The following is a 16,519-nucleotide window of genomic DNA, read 5'->3' as shown; positions in this document are numbered from 1 at the left end:
CAAAGTAGCTATACTACTTTCCCAAAAAAACTGGTATGAAATATTCTAGAATATAGTACTCCTGACTATGTACAACATGCCTTTCCCACTCACTGCTGGGCCGCTTACAGCCTGTTGCACACTTACGTGGTTTTAGCCATATTTGATCGGAAGTTAAGGCCACTTTTGGGTTTTGCTCCCAAGTAAATGTGCACAGAATTGTGGCCCTGGAATCGAGGGCAGAAGGCAAGACTTCGAGTAGTCTGAATCTATGCTCAAAGCGACACTGGTCCATGGTCTTGAACCTAATATCTATCAACCGCTACATTCCTTTAACTGTGTTAAATTGTATAAAAAAATTGTAATGTTTCACATTCTTGAACATAGCCATTAACGGAAGAATGGAAAAGCCCTCCCCCTCAGATTTTGGGAACACAATATGCCGAATGTCAAGGCTAGTCTGCTATGTATCCTTGGGTACACCCTATCCCTCTGAGTTTTATTTATCAAAAGCTGCAATACACAGAAGCCAGCTTTGTGCCCAGAAAAGAACACAGCTCTAGCTATAACCATAAAGGAAGGCCCGGCAGCAACCAACTATGAAGAGGGGAGGAAGAGCATTCAGTCACAATAATACAACTCAACAAAGCAGCACTAATATAGAGATTTTATTCAACTGCATTTGAATTTCTTACAGCACATTGTTTTGTCACAAAGCTATTGATCTGATTTTGGAGGGTGGGTTTGTCTGTTTTTTGCCTGAAGACAGTGACACAAATTCATGAGAGCTGAAAGGGGTTCCGATTAACCATGGCTGACTTCTGTCTCTCTCCAGGTTTTTGTTGTTGCAGTTTGTGCAAATGAGCTGAAAATGGGAACCAGATCTGAACTCTCCTTCTTTCATACATATACACTTTTGTACAGATAAAGTTCAGAGAGTGGCAAATTTAAAAAGATCCCACCTTTTAGCAATAAGAAGTGACTCGCTCCCTGAAAGGGGCCATGGAGCAATTCAGGGAGAGATCCAGTGTCAAGAGGACAATACTGGCTTTTAGGCTCAAGACTGGAAGCAGGCTGAAATGTGGAAGGTTGTGAAGTAGTAGAGGAAACACCGAATCTGCTGACAATTTAAAAATCCAGCACAGAGTGAGATGCCGGCACAAATTCAAGCTTGGTCATGGAGAGGATAGCATTTTCAAGTTCCTATCAAGACAAGAGGCACTGAGCGCCCTTCCAACATGGAGGGTCTAAGGACCCTTGGACTAGCTATGAAAAATACATTTCACCCTCCTGTTTCTTCTACGCTCCCAAACAACAGATATATGCTGTGGGATAAAATGACATGGGCCCTGCTCGTGAAAACTGGTGAAAACGTCAGCAGAATCTCTCTCAGAAAGTGCCGATCGAGAATTTGTTTCGATGGAAGGGAAAGTCTCCACAGTGGAGCAGGCAGAGCTCAGGAGACCTATTTCTAAATGAGGGATTTATCGAAGAACATTCTTGCAGTGATGGTTAGGGTCTTTTTATTGTCTCTTACACCTTTCTCGAGTGACAGGAACAGGGAAAGGGGTCCCCGTTAGCCAGTGTTCTCTCTCTCCCGTTTATAAGCTTGGCATCCCCCCACCCCCGCAATTTATTTTCCAGACTACAGTTTTTAAGTGCAGAGAAATAACATTAGCAGCATTTTGGACTGAAACCCCTCAAGCACACTAAACAGCAACGTTCCAGGAGGAAAAGAAAACCACGTCGTCTGCCTGCCCTCCGGGCATCAGGTTTTCAGGATCAAGAGCAACGAGAAATAGGGAGACACGAGTGCAGCATAGAGGAGGGGAGAATACACCCGATGGTACAGATCCAGGGAGGCTCATGATGTCACTCCTATGAAAACACCAGGCTGGAACCAGCTGCCCGACACTCGCAGTGGGCTGGCAGGAAGAGCAGCAAGCCAAACTTAACTCTGCTTTTCACATACAACCAGCCCAGCTGCTGGGGCAAAGAGTCCGTTCCCTGAAAAGGTGACAGGGAATGTGCAGAGAGACACTCTGCTCGATAAGAGAGTCCTTCTTCCTGCTTTTGGTATTAGTGCTGGCCTTGAGCCCTCCAGGGAAGCAGCTGGCTGGCGAGCCAAACACTACTGAAATAGGACTACTGCGGCCAGAGCTCTCCAGTTAGACAGACCACCCAGAGGCTGCCTTCTTTCTTGCACAATTCAGCCTGCCTGCCTTTGTGAGGTGGGGCAGAGAGGGTCTTATTCTGATCATGCCTTCCTATTGCTTTGGGGACCAAGGCAGTTATCTGCACCACATCACTCGCCAACCCTCTGAAGAAAAGACAACTGCGGTCTCCGATTTAGCCTCCAGATCTTCAAGACCACGCACAGTACCATGGCGTGAGCCATAATCATCACTCTTTAATCCAATTTCCTCATCTCCAATACATGGGGCACCAAGTGGGGAAAAAAATCACCAACAGTGCATACAAGGCTTGGTGGTCAAGCGCTGCGTTACCGACCTCCTCAGCAGCAGCAGAGGCGGCCCTCTCCTTCCAGTCTGCAAGTTGAAAAGGCCAGGCTCGGACGGGCTCCCTCTTCCGGCATTCAGCTCGAAGCTGTGGCAATGGGCTTCTTCAGATGCTGGCTCATCAGCTCCCTGGCACGGGACACCTGGATGTGATCGTAACAGGAGTTGCAGACAAGGACTGGATCATAGAGCTGCTGGTCGGGAATGGGCAGCTTCAGGTGGCAGCAGCCAGCACAGAACACGTTCCCGCAGTTCCTGGGCAAGGGATAAAAGGTGGAGAGAAACACCGTTAAGCCGGGGCAAAATCAGGCTGGCACGTGGAGGATCTGACCTGAAGAGAGAAGAAGTAGTGTTGGTTTTTATATGCCGACTTTCTCTACCACTTAAGGAAGAATCAAACCGGCTTACAATCACCTTCCCTTTCCCTCCCCACAACAGGCACCCTGTGAGGTAGGTGGGGCTGAGAGAGTGTGACTAGCCCAAGGCCACCCAGCTGGCTTCATGTGTAGGAGTGGGGAAACCAACCCAGTTCACCAAATTAGCCTTTGCCGCTCATGTGCAGGAGTGGGGAATCAAACCCGGCTCTTCAGATTAGAGTCCACCACTCTTAACCACTACACCAGGCTGGCTCTGTGCATTCACCCATTACCTAGTCTTGCTCTTTGAGTATCTTAACTGTATTCTAAGGCTGTGATACAGAACTCTTTCAAGAAAATACTATGAGCTATCCCCATCCCAAATTACTGTTTTTCCACACAACAGTTTAATAATTGTTGGCTTCTTGGCATGATATCTGATGTGTTTTGTCCGATAACAGGAAATCCAGTTTAATTTCATCGGTTTCATCAGAAATCCTATCTAACAGAGGCTTTAAATTTTTTTAATCTAACTTCCTTATAATAATTTACAGTGGGTAGCCATGTTAGTCTGTCTGCAGTAGTAGAAAAGAGCAAGAGTCCAGTAGCACCTTAAAGACTAACAAAAATATTTTCTGGTATTCTGAATTCACTCTCCTCTACTTAAAGACAGATGGATTCACATTCTAGCTGTATCTGAAGAAGTGAGCTGTGGCTCACGAAAGCTCATACCCTGCCAGAAAATATTTTTGTTAGTCTTTAAGGTGCTACTGGACTCTTGCTCTTTTCTACTTCCTTATAATAAGGACATCTCAAGAACACACATTCCATTGTTTCACCTCCCCCCACCCCCAATAAATATTTGGGAAACAGTTTTCAAGGGGGAAAGAACCACATGAAAGGAAGAGAGGTTAAGTTTAGTAACTGCCGAATGTTACCTGCAGTGATGCCTGCGCTTGGCCAGCCAGAACTCACAATCACAGTTAAAGCAGTGTGAGGCCATGTGGTCTGGAACCCAGCGTGTGACCTGCAAAGAAACCACCTTCACATTAAGGCCTACTTTGGCTCTGTTCGTTAGACGGATCAGCGTCCCAACAGCACAGGTTTAAAGGCTCCTTTGGAATTCTTTGTGGCAAGTACTTTGTTTTTCAAAAGGATGTTTAAGGACCGGGGGGGAGGGAAAAGTTCAGAAGGGAACACTACAAGGATGATGGACAGGGGAAAAAAACCAGATGCCGAGGAATGTTCCAGAGGGGAAAAAATGACACGTTGAACATTTTCAAGCATCCAAAAAGAAGTTGGAAGGAGAACAACAGTTCCTGGGGTACATAAGGACATAAGAAAAGCCATGCTGGATCAGACCCAGGCCCATCAAGTCCAGCAATCTGTTCACACAGTGGCCAACTAGGTGCCTCTAGGAAGCCCACAAGCAAGACGACTAAAGCAGCGTTATCCTGATTGTGTTCCACAGCATCTAATATAACAGGCATGCTCCTCTGATACTGGAGAGAAAAGGTATGCATCATGACTAGTAGCCATTTTTACTAGTAGCCATGAATAGCCCTCTCCTCTATGAACATGTCCACTCCCCTCTTACAGCCATCCAAGTTGGCAACCATCACCACATCCTGGGGCAGGGGGTTCCACTGTGTTGTGTGAAGAAATACTTCCTTTTATCTGTTTTGAATCTCTCACCCTCCAGCTTCAGTAGATGACCCCATGTTCTAGTGTTATGAGAGAGGGAGAAAAGCTTCTCCCTGTCCACTCCATGCCTAATTTTAGAGACCTCTATCATGTCTCCCCTTAACCGCCTTCTTTACAGGCTAAACAGCCCTAAGTGCTTTAAATAACAAGAGTGAGGCTTGGTACACGACACAGTGATGAAATTCTTTGTGCATCCAGATTTGTCCACTGCCAGGGAAAGGATACTGCAATGGGTAAGACCCATTCGCCCTGACCTGAATGGCCCAGGCTAGCCTGATCTCGTCAGATCTCAGAAGCTAAGCAGGGTCAGCCCTGGTTAGTATTTGGATGGAAGAACACCAAGGAATACCAGGGTTGCTGTGCAGAGGAAGGCACTGGCAAACCACCTCTGTTAGTCTCTTGCCATGAAAACCCCAAAAGGGGTCGCCATAAAGTTGGCTGCGACTTGAAGGCACTTTACACACACACACACACACACAAGACCCATTCACCAGAACTGGAGGATTGTTCTTGTTGAAGGGAGCAAAAGAAAAGACAATCCATTACACCTCGCTTTGAGGAGAGGTGGGAAAACAGAAACGACCCTTTGGATATACCAAGCTTACCCTACGTTGTATCATCCTGCCTCCCATCCCATCCCATCCTGCTCCTATAAAATGGCACCACAGCTACCCTGAAAGCACCAGCCACCCTCCAACATCGCTGCTGGTTATTCCAAGGAAACAAATGACACACCTCCGTTTCCCTTTTATCAACAGGCTCCCAGCTTGCTTCCGACAGGCAGTCTTCACTGTGGTCAGAGTAGAAATCCTCATTTTCACTGCCATCAGATTCCTTGAGACAGGTCTGCAAGGAAGGCGAAAACAGCCATTTGCTACTTGGTTACACGTTGCACATTTCCCTTTTGAGCCTCAGGGCCTAACCACATATTCAGGTGTTTGATGAGTTGTGTCCAGGGAATCTGGAACCAACTCAAGTTTCCTGCATCCACACAGCAACTCTGAGGAATGGCTTTTGCAAAAGGAGAGCCTAAACAGGCTTGAAACGTCACTGCTGGGGGCGGAAGACCTCCTCTCTTCCCCTCCAGCATGGTGTAGTGGTTAAGAGTGGTGGTTTGGAGTGGTGGGGAGGGGAAGGGGTACCTGTGAGGTAGGTGAGGCTGAGAGAGCTCTAAGAGAACTGTGACTAGCCCAGGGTCACCCAGCTGGCTTCATGTGGAGGATTGGGGAAACAAATCCAGTTCACCCGATTAGCCTCTGCACCTCATGTGCAGTAGTGGAGAATCAAACCCGGTTCCCCAGATCAGAGTTCCACCACTCCAAACCACTGCTCTTACTCACTACACCCCGCTGGTTCTCTGGAGTGGATGATGTACAAACAGCTCTACCTTTGGGGCACATGTGCATACGAAGGAGGGTTTATAAGCCCTTTGGTCCCTCCAATCTAGGATTCTATGACCAATTGCCTTTGCTAAGGAGAAGCTGGGGGTGGGGTGAACCCCTGGAAGCGCCCCCACGGAGCCCTCACTTACGAAGTCATCTTCATAGTCCATCTGTGGTTCGGCTGGAGGTGGGTAGCAATGGCGGATGTCCAATCTGAGCTGCAGCTCTCGCACCTGCCTGCGCAGTTGCTCGACTTCCTGCTTGTAGGTGGCTTCGATCTGCCGTAGCCGGTGCTGGATCACGTCCGTGGGGAAGGGGAGCCCGTCGTCGTCCAGGTAGAGAGGAGGCACTGGGGAAGGGCTGCTCGGAGGCACGAGCTTGGTGCCGAGGGCCTGCTTCAGGTGGCAGGGGAGCCACAGCCTGCCGGATTTTGCAGCCAGGCCTGTGCAGTGCGCGCCCGAATGGCCCGAGCAAGCCGGGGGCTTTGCGCCTTCTTTCAGAGGCCACTGGCCACTGAGGCACAAGCCCGACGTCCAGAAGGGCCTGCCACTCAGCCTCTTGTTACAGCAGCCGTAGGAGAACAGCCGCCGAGGACCCGCATCACCCCCAGGAAGCGAAGCCCCCATCCCCTGAAAACTGTCCCAGTTGGCTCCTAGAAGAGAGAATTCACTGGTCTGGCTCTGTGAAATTCCTTTCCGCCACCACTCCGGAGGAGCTTTCCCCACCTGGCTGCCTTCTTCCCCGTGCCTGAAACAGCTGCTCTTGCCATCCTCCTCGTTTTGGCACCCCAGAGCATCCTGTTTCGGGATGCTAGGGACTGGAGGGCTCCAAACGGGAGGACACGCTGAAGGCTGGACGGAAGGTTCAACCAAGTCCCAAACGCCTTTCACATTGCTGCATGGAGACTGTTCCAACCGCTCCTCTGTTCTGACCAAATCCCCCAAAGGTTTTTTTCGCCCCAAAGCACTTTGTGTTGGGCAGAGGCCTTCCGCCGCCGCTGGACTTGCTTTGTTTACTGTTACTACCTCTGGAGAGATGCTATTTAATTTCTGTGCCTCCCCGTTTTCCTGCAGCGCGAGCGGCTGATCAATTCTGTCACTGCCAGAGCTGCAACTCCCAACAGCTGGCGGAGGATGGAGTTCCTGCTGCTCAGGCACCCGAGATGGCTCCTCTCCCGCGGTCTTGTCGCCTGCCGCTGCCTCCTCGGTGTTAGGATGTCTGGGCTCCAAGCTGACCCTGACATCTTGACAGTGGTTGTTAAGATTTGGGTCGCTTGACGTGCGGGTCAGCAGGCTGCCAGGATCGCAGGCTGAGAGCAGGTCATCCATGGATCTTGTCTTTGGTAACCTAAAACCACAAGACATGGTCAAGGTATCACAGGATGAACACGGGTCACTAAGGAGGCCCCCCATGGAGCCTAAACTGGGCAGCCAACATCACTCTCTCGAAGGAGCCCTCCTAGCTGGTACTAAGTACCTAGTGATGGCGAACCTTTTAGAGACTGAGTGCCCAAACTGCAACCCCAAACCCACTTATTTATCGCAAAGTGCCAACACGGCAATTTAACCTGAATACTGAGGTTTCCTCCCAGCTGGGCGGCAGGGAGTCCAGGGAAGGGGGGGCTTTGAACGGCTCCGAGCCCTTCAAAGCCCGGCGAAAGAGTCCAGGGAAGGGAGGGGGCTTTCAAGGGCTCCGCACTGAGCCCTTCAAAGCCCCCACGCGTGCCCACAGAGAGGGCTCGGCGTGCCAAGTCCGGCACGCGTGCCATAGGTTCGACAACACGGACCTAGGTCAAGCAAAAAACAGCTGACAAGGCCCACAATATGATTAAAAGCTAAACTATTAAAAAGTATGACAAAGTTCTTAGGGAAGGGGCCGTGGCTCAGTGGTAGAGCATCTGCTTGGCATGCAGAAGGTCCCAGGTTCAATCCCTGGCATCTCCAGTTAAAGGGATTTGGAAAGTAGGTGATGTGAAAGACCTCTGCCTGAGTCGACCCTGGAGAGCCACTGCCATTCTGAGTAGACACTACTGACTTTGATGGACCTAGGGTCTGATTCAGTATAAGCAGCTTCATGTGTGTCCCAGGTTCAATTCCCGCCATCTCCAGTTAAAGGGACTAGGCAAGAAGGTGATGTGAAAGACTTCTGCCTGAGACCGTGGAGAGCCGGTGCCGGTCAGAGTATCATAGAATCATAGAGTTGGAAGGGACCACCAGGGTCATCTAGTCCAACACTCTGCCCAATGCAGGAAATTAACAACTACCTCCCCCCCACATCCCGTGACCCCAACCCTCCCCCCACCATACAGGATCCCACAATCAAAGCACTCCCGACAGATGGCCATCCAGCCTCTGCTTAAAGACCTCCAAAGATGGGGACTCCACCACCCTCTGAGGCAGTGCATTCCACCATCGAACAGCCCTCACCGTCAGGAAGTTCTTTCTAATGTTTAGGTGGAATCGCTTTTCTGTTAGTTTAAATCCATTACTCCGTGTCCTAGTCTCTGGAGAAACAGAGATCAAGCTAGTTCCCTCATCAACATGACATCCCTTCAAATATAGTAGACAATACTTTGATAGACCCCGGGTCTGATTCAGTATAAGGCAGCTTCATGTATGTGTTCAAAGATTTATATAATTTAGTCTGGTGTGCTAGTGTCTTTTAGACCACTGAAGGCAAATATGCCGAAACGTGTATGGTCTATATGTGATTGTTCGTTTATGGTTTATGTATGATTGTATGCCGTACTGTATATTATGCCTATAGTGTTATTTTAGTATATGTTTGGAAGGCTTCTTGCAAGGCCATATAGGAGTTATTAGCATCATTTGGGTTTTAACTTGTATTATATGCATTCAGAAAACTTTTTAATGGTTTAGCTTTTAATCATATTGTTGGCCTTATCAGCTGTTTTCTGCTTGACTTTCTAGGTACTTAATTCTGTTTATAGGGTTGTTTTGTGTCCCCCCCCCCTTCTTTTTTGGGCCCTCCTAGCTGGTTCCTGGTCTTGAAGTAAATCTTCACAGACAACAGAGCAGAACGGTGATCCTGTCGTGGTTGCAAAAGCCTAACGTTACCTACAGGCCTCTTTCCCAGATGCAAATGGTCAACAGTCTGCAATTAAGGCCACTTGTCTCAAGATGAACAGAAAAACCTGAGTATCACTGGAGAGGCATCCAGTCTATATAATGTACTTGTCATTTCAAAATGTGTCTGACAAAACCCACTGTCCAGAGCAAACATGAACACACATGAAGCTGCCTTATATTGAATCAGACCCTTGGTCCACCAAAGTCAGTATTGTCTTTTCAGACCGGCAGCAGCTCTCCAGAGTCTCAGGCAGAGGTCTTTCACATCACCTACCTGCCTAGTCCCTTTAACTGGAGATGCCGGGGATTGAGCCTGGGACCTTCTGCATGCCAAGCAGATGCTCTGCCACTGAGCCACGGCCCCTCTCCAAAGTCATCAAAGCCAGGGGCAAGGGATTCTGTTCCCACACCCCTTTAGCAAGTAGGCAGAGTGGTCTAGTGATTAGTGTCAGATTGACTGTACACGAACACATGAAGCTGCTTTATACTGAATCAGACCCTTGGTCCATCAAAATCAGTATTGTCTACTGAGACCGGCAGCGGCTCTCCAGGATTGCCGGGTCTTTCACATCATCTACTTGCCTGGTCCCTTTAACTGGAGATGCCGGGGATTGAACCTGGGACCTTCTGCATGCCAAGCGGATGCTCTACCACTGAGCCATGGCCCCTCTCCAAAGTCATCAAAGCCAGGGGCAAGGGATTCTGTTCCCACCCCCCTTTAGCAAGTAGGGAGATTTTTTTTAAAAAATGAGGTATTCACTATGCACGTTGAAGAATTCTTTCCTGTGTTAGATTCAAATGAGCAGCATATACCAAATACAACAAAAGGATAAACACAACCCACCAGGGTTTTGGAACACACATGAACACAAAAAGCTGCCTTCTACTGAATCAGACCCTTAGTCCGTCAAAGCCAGTATTGTCTACTCAGACCAGCAGTGGCTCTCCAGGGTCTCAGGCAGAGGTCTTTAGCATCACTTACTCACCTAGTCCCTTTAACTGGAGATGCCGGGGATTGAACCTGGGACCTTCTGCATGCCAAGCAGATACTCTGCCACTGAGCCACGGCCCCTCCCCAGGTTTTCTCTTGCACAGGCCCCGCTGAAACTGGGGAAAAGAGCTAAAAGAAATGTGGGGTGCACTCTAGACCCAGGCCTTGACTGACAAGATTCAGAGGACAGGGCTCACTTTCTCCTACCTGTCAAGAGATCTGCTGCTAAATTCCTGGCATTGGGATCCAGAAGGCAAGTAAAGATCCATGCCCTCTTCCCCGAGAGGACACGGAGATGATGCTGGGAGATACACTGCTGTCCAGAGGTGCAGCGCACGCACATGGCACACTGGATGCAGCACCTGCTGAGGGAGGAGAACAGACTCAGGAACAGAGCAGAAAACCTTCCCCTTTTCCAAGCCTTCCTCCATGGGGGGAGGGGGCATCCCACTCACCTGCTCGCTTCCAGGAATGTAGAGCAGATTGTGGAAATTCTTGTTGCCGGCTCTCAGAAGGGACCACACAGAGCAGGTGCGCTTGGCAATGTTGTGCATCTCTCGCTCGCAGGGGCTGTTTCCAAGGAAGGTCCCGTAAAGGCAGGAGTACGTATGTTGCACCAATTTCACCTGCGGAAGCAAGAGAAATCAGGGCTTCGATCCAGCTCCCATAGGAGACTTCGAGAGTGCTTCTTTTTCAGTCTTCTGGTCTTAAATATATTAAACACACAAGCCTCTGAACACAGTGGATACCCAATCAAGCTAAACAAATACAAGAGATATGAATATTTTGGAAGTTTGCTGGATTATCAATGTTTATCTTAATTCATGCATAATGAAAACAACAACATACCTAGGATTTATACAGCTTGGTGATTCAGACACGTGATAATGCTGTAATCCTTACATCAGCCCAGAAAAGTAGGCCAGTATTTTTGTTTTATTTTATGAGCCAGCGTGGTGTAGTGGTTAAGAGCGGTGAACTCTAATCTGGAGAAGCAGGTTCGATTCCCCATTCCTCCACATGAAGCCTGCTGGGTGACCTCGGGCCAGTCACAGCTCTCTCCGAGCTCTCTCAGCCCATGCGGAGGCAGGCAATGGCAAACCACCTCTGAACGTCTCTTGCCTTGAAAACCCTACGGGGTCGCCACAAGTGAGCTGTGACTTCATGGCACTTTCCACCACATTTTTATTTACACGTTTCAGACTGGCGATTAAAGTGGGGTTTGACCAGGAAGAGGCTTGCCTAAGGCTACCTGCTGAGTTCATGGTAGAGGTGAGAGCTGAACGGGTGAACTGATCACACCCCTTTCCTTTAGTCACTATGCTATTATAGCTCATGACAAAGGTCCGACCCTGAAACTAATTAATGGCCTGGCATGCTGTTGAGTGCAAGTAATATATGAAAATAGAAGAATGTGCAACATACTATTATGCACACTGTTGGACTCTCATCAAATAGCTGGCATGGTGTAGTGGTTAAGAGCGGCGGTTAGAAGCGGTGGACTCTAATCTGGAGAACCGGGTTTGATTCCCCACTCCTCTACATGAGCGGCAGACACTAATCTGGTGAACTGGATTGGTTTCCCCACTCCTCATGAAGCCTGCTGGGTGACCTTGGGCTAGTCACAGCTCTCTTAGAGCTCTCTCAGCCCCACCTACCTTACAGGGTGTCTGTTGTTGGGAGGGGAAGGTGATTGTAAGCCGGTTTGATTCTTCCTTAAGTAGTAAAGTCGGGATATAAAAACCAACTCTTCTTCTAATGACGAGTGCAAATTGTTGTGCATGCTTAGCTCAATTAATATCTGCCTGTGGTCAATTATAATTACACACATTTCAGTGCACAGTTCTCTCTTCCCAATTCAATCGTGATTTCTTACAGTGCAGCCTTTTTCAAATTTTGGTCCCAGACCCAACAGTTTTGCTGTGGCCACCTTTGGCCAAGAGAGAACCCGAGGCCCCTGAAGAGCCTGTGGATTTCAGACAAACCTGCTCTGAGAAAGACGGCGTCTTTATCCCACACCACCAACAGAGGGCCCACCTAGGAACACCACAGGCTGGCTTGCGAGGAGATAAAAGCTGAGTTCACTGATCAAGGGAAAAGCAAACCACCACAGAGCATTAGCACCACCACAATCACAGCGAGAGTCAAGGTCAGGCTGGAGTCTTCCAAGTGAGCTCTCAGGTGCCGTGCCCAGCCTCCTGCTAGAAAAGCCAGCCTCGACGCGGGCCTGCTCTTACCAAGAAAGCTTCGTTGAATTCAAAAAGGCAGGGGAATTGCTTGAGCAGTTGGTGCACGGAATCCAACCACTGCAGAAACACGGGGCACTGCTCGTTTTGATCTTCCGCCTTCTCTTGATGGCCGCAGCGATCCCCGAACTTGTGGCCAAAATCCAGCCAATCGGATTCGACCAACACCTGGAAACCCTGCCAGCAAAAGGAGTATAAGAATTTTAGCACTGTCTACTCTCTGGGCATGCCATGATAGGAGAGGCTGGAGGTTTTAGAGTTTCTTTAGAGTCGTCCCTTCCACTGCTCAGATCATAAAACCCCTCTCCTCAAATCCCTTTAGTGACCTCTCTGTTCTTCTATAGCCAGCATAATTTGCCTTCTTCTTACCTTTAAAGCGCTCCAAAGCCATATCCTATTTTTCAGTTCTTATTGTCCATTATATCTTTGCCCATCTCCTGCATCCTTCCAATTCAGCCACTCCAAGGCCCTTTGCTTTTTAATACAATTCCACCCATTCGCCCTTCCATCCCTGTACGAGTAAAGTTTCCTCCCTGAGTACGCACAGTACCATCTCTCTTGTCCTTCAAATTCTCTTCAAAACCTTTCTGCGAAGCCTTTGGCCCTTGCCCTTTAGTCCTTATCTCAGCTGCAACTACATATGAATAACTGCCTCTGCTTACACATATCCTTTGTCAATCTTGTCTTCTTTCCCCTCCCCTGCTATCCTCCCTACTGCCTATCAGGGGTCAAAAATGATTGCTGAAACAATAGGCTTGATAAGCCACCCAAAGTCTACGAGAAAGCATGCGGCCTGCTGCTCGATGAGCTGAAAAAATCCAAAATGAAACAGATGGTTGATTCTTGCTTTACAGAAAGACACAGGCCTTTGCCGGAAGATGAACACTCACTGCCTCCTACCTGTTCAATTAGCCAGCACAGCTGACACCTAAAGGGACAAGGAAGCTGGGGGGGGGGTACCGAGGGGGCCTGTAAACATCACTTTACTTTTTGTCTACAATGCAATGTAAAAAAAAAAAAAAACCAAGGAAAACTATACCTCAGTGTGGTAACCCATGAGTGCCAGCCTACATGTTACCTGGCACCCCTCCGTTCATCAAAGCAAAGAACCCCTAACCAGCTTTCCTCCACATCGTTGGAGCAGGAAGTAGGTCACTGGTGGTGTTGGGGTGGGGGCGGGAGGTAGTTGTGAATTTCCTGCATTGCGCAGGGGGTTGGACTCGATGACCCTGGAAGTCCCTTCTAACTCTATGATTCTAAGTGCTTCAGAAGAGCCTAAGAGGAACGATCTTCATGGCAGTAGGTCATTCCCATTTGGAAACAGCTACTTCCGTTATAGGAGGACACTTGACTCGCAACCCTCTCAATGCTTTGTCACTGGACCCGGTCCACGCGACAGCCACTTTGTCATTGGTCCCAACCCACGGCAGCCATTTTTATCGTAGCCCCCTCACATCCTGCTTGTCGTCCCCTACTTGGTAAATTCCCTGATGAGTCAGTTGAGCTGCTGGCAAAGAAGCTCCTATTAGAAGACCCTCAGCTTACGCTCCAAACTGCCAAGTTCTGCGCCGTTGCTATAAAAATACGCAGAGCTTTATTAGAGAATGATTGTTAGAATATTTTACAATTTTATCAATTTTAATGTGATAATTCTAACCAGGGTTTGCTTTTATTGGCCTTACACCTTTATTTGTACGGGCAGTCTGTGATTCTGCGGTACAAAACTATTGTGCCTGGAAATTTTGACGTGTTGGCACATGATTGGTCAGTCGACCGTATTAATAAAGTTGACTTGACACCTGTTTGTCAAAAATTAAAAAGTGTTCAAAGATTCAACAAAGCTGGGGACCCTTGGGCTATACGCACATACACACAGTCAGTGTTTCTTTAAAACGGCCTGTCCAATCCCATAGGACAGTGGCACTCTACCTCCATCGTCCTGTAGTAAGGGTCCAGGAGAATCTTTGACAGGGCCACAATCTGGGGAGTTCTGTCCCAGCCATCTGAGCAGTGGACCAGCACAGGGCGCCCTTCCCGGTCGACGGCGTTGGAGACCAACACGGCTGCCTTCAGCATGACGGAGAGGTGCTGCAGCCACTTGGTGCTCTCGAGAGCCGACAGCCAGCTGAAATGTGCACATGTGAAAGGGGAGAACGTTAAGCCTGCGACTGGCGTAAGGAATCACTGAAGCCATCAGATGCGGAAAGAGAGGATTCCAGACCCATCTCCAGGTGGGAAAGTCAACTGTACAAAAGGTTTCTACTCAGAGCTACAGAAGACCTTAGGCAGATCATGAGAGGGAGGGCACCATGGCCATCTTCTGGGCATGAAGTATGGGTCACTGTGTGTGTGTGTGTGTGGGGGGGGGAAGGTAGTTCAGAATTTCCTGCATTGTGCAGGGGATTGGACTAGATGAGCTTGGTGGTCCCTTCCAACTCCATGATTCTATGACCCTGCTTTCATTTCTTTTTCGGGGGGAAAAGGGGAACACTCTTTACGAAAGACATGGTTCTCATTAAAAACAATAACACATTCTTATTTATTTATATTCTTATTTATAATCACTAAGTTATTTATATATGTTTATGATTATAAATGAGAACGATCCAATATTAGCTAGTTTTATTATGCAAGTCCAAAGTACATATATCATGAGAGTGAATGATCGACTATAAAGTAGTACGTACAATATCATAAAATTAGAATAGCATAATATAGGGACGATTACAGGAGCCCCGTGGCGCAGAATGGTAAGCTGCAGTACTGCAGTCCAAGCTCTGCTCATGACCTGAGTTCGATCCTGACGGGAGTCACTTTCAGGTAGCCGGCTCAAGGTTGACTCAGTCTTCCATCCTTCCGAGGTCGGTAAAATGAGTTAAAGCTTGTTTTGGTATACTTTAGATTTCCATGTTTGTATTGTGTAGTTTTTTGTTTTGTTGTTATGTATTGCACGTTTGTATTTTTATGGATATGAAATAAATTTATAAAAAAATAAATAAACGTTCTTAAATGTAACCATTTCAGTGCCAGTAACTAACAAGGGCAAGGAGCCTAACACTACACGGAAAACTCCCTTTCAGCTCTTTAAAACTATTAGCCCTCAATAAGGAAGGGGAAAAAACCACTCCCATGGCCACCGGTGAAAAGAAGGGCGGTGCGCTGAGGCCGAAAAGGCAGGAAGAAAGCGATCAATACAGGGGTCACCACCCTGTGCCAAATGCACACGCGAGAGGCAGAATGCTTTTTGAAAAGGCATGAAAAGGAGCAAACAAGAGAAGTCAGGCAAAAACAGCAGGGGTGGGGGGAGAGCCAGACCAGCCCTTAACGTGTCTGAGAAGCTGCAATGTGGCACAGAAGGCAGGCCGGCAAAAGCGGGCCAATGAAAATTGGGTTTGAACCCTTTAATAGCGCAGCCGTTAAGTTAAAATAGGTCACCTTGAGCCAGTCATAGCCTCAGGGTTGCTGTGTGGATAAAAAGGGCAGAAATTAGACGAACGTTGCCCTGAGTGTCTAGGGAAAAGCAGTGGTGTGAGCCATTCTGAAACTAAGGAGATCCTGGCTGGGTCAGACCAAAAGCCCATCTAGACCAGCAACCTCTTTCCAGCAGTAGCCAACTAGATGCCCCTGGTAGGTTCACAAGCAAGGCATTCAGACAAAAGTCCCCTCTCACAGAGGTTCCATTTAGCCATCATTGCTGATCACAGACCAGTGGTAAAAAAAGGTAAAGGTGGAAGCACTGGGGTCATTACTGTATTGGCCCATGGGGTGACATCACTTCATGACGTTTACTAGGCAGACTGTGTTTTCGGGGTGGTTTGCTATGGCCTTCCCCAGTAGTCTATGCTTTACCCCCAGCAAGCTGGGTACTCATTTTATTGACCTCGGAATGATGGAAGGCTGAGTCAATCTTGAGCCAGCTACCTGAAACGACTTCCACTGGGATCTGACTCAGGTCGTGAGCAGAGCTTGAACACATGAAGCTGCCTTATACTGAATCAAACCTTTGGCCCAACCAAGTCAGCATTGTCTACTCAGACCGGCAGGGGCTCTCCAGGCTCTCAGGCTGAGGTCTTTCACATCATCTACTTGCCTAGTCCCTTTAACTGGAGATACCGAGGATTGAACCTGGGACCTTCTGCATGCCAAACAGATGCTCTACCACTCTGCGTCACGGGGCTCCACAGTGGTCTCCTGTGAATTTCTCTAATCCCCTCCTAAAGCTACCTAAGCTAGCAACGGCACCCTGTGGCAAT

General features: G+C 48.4%; 1 protein-coding gene across 2 annotated transcripts in view; it reads right to left on the bottom strand.

Moving 5' to 3' along the window:
- Positions 1-2,384: 2,384 nt before the first annotated feature.
- The window catches only part of MTMR4 (myotubularin related protein 4), a 43,584-nt gene continuing 29,449 nt past the window's right edge, over positions 2,385-16,519 (bottom strand). For both annotated transcript variants that reach the window (XM_056864931.1, XM_056864930.1), the window contains exons 11-18: positions 14,196-14,391; positions 12,258-12,443; positions 10,476-10,646; positions 10,228-10,382; positions 6,090-7,287; positions 5,294-5,404; positions 3,793-3,881; positions 2,385-2,753 (exon numbers count right to left, since the gene is read on the bottom strand). In XM_056864931.1, the coding sequence (XP_056720909.1) occupies positions 2,576-2,753; positions 3,793-3,881; positions 5,294-5,404; positions 6,090-7,287; positions 10,228-10,382; positions 10,476-10,646; positions 12,258-12,443; positions 14,196-14,391 (2,284 nt within the window). In that variant the 3' untranslated portion in view covers positions 2,385-2,575. The remainder of the gene's footprint in view (positions 2,754-3,792; positions 3,882-5,293; positions 5,405-6,089; positions 7,288-10,227; positions 10,383-10,475; positions 10,647-12,257; positions 12,444-14,195; positions 14,392-16,519) is intronic.

The sequence above is a fragment of the Euleptes europaea genome, chromosome 19, assembly GCF_029931775.1.
Source record: "Euleptes europaea isolate rEulEur1 chromosome 19, rEulEur1.hap1, whole genome shotgun sequence".
NCBI lineage: Eukaryota > Metazoa > Chordata > Lepidosauria > Squamata > Sphaerodactylidae > Euleptes > Euleptes europaea.
The sequence above is the reverse complement of the archived record's forward strand: the minus strand, read 5'-3'. Positions and strand labels throughout refer to the sequence as shown.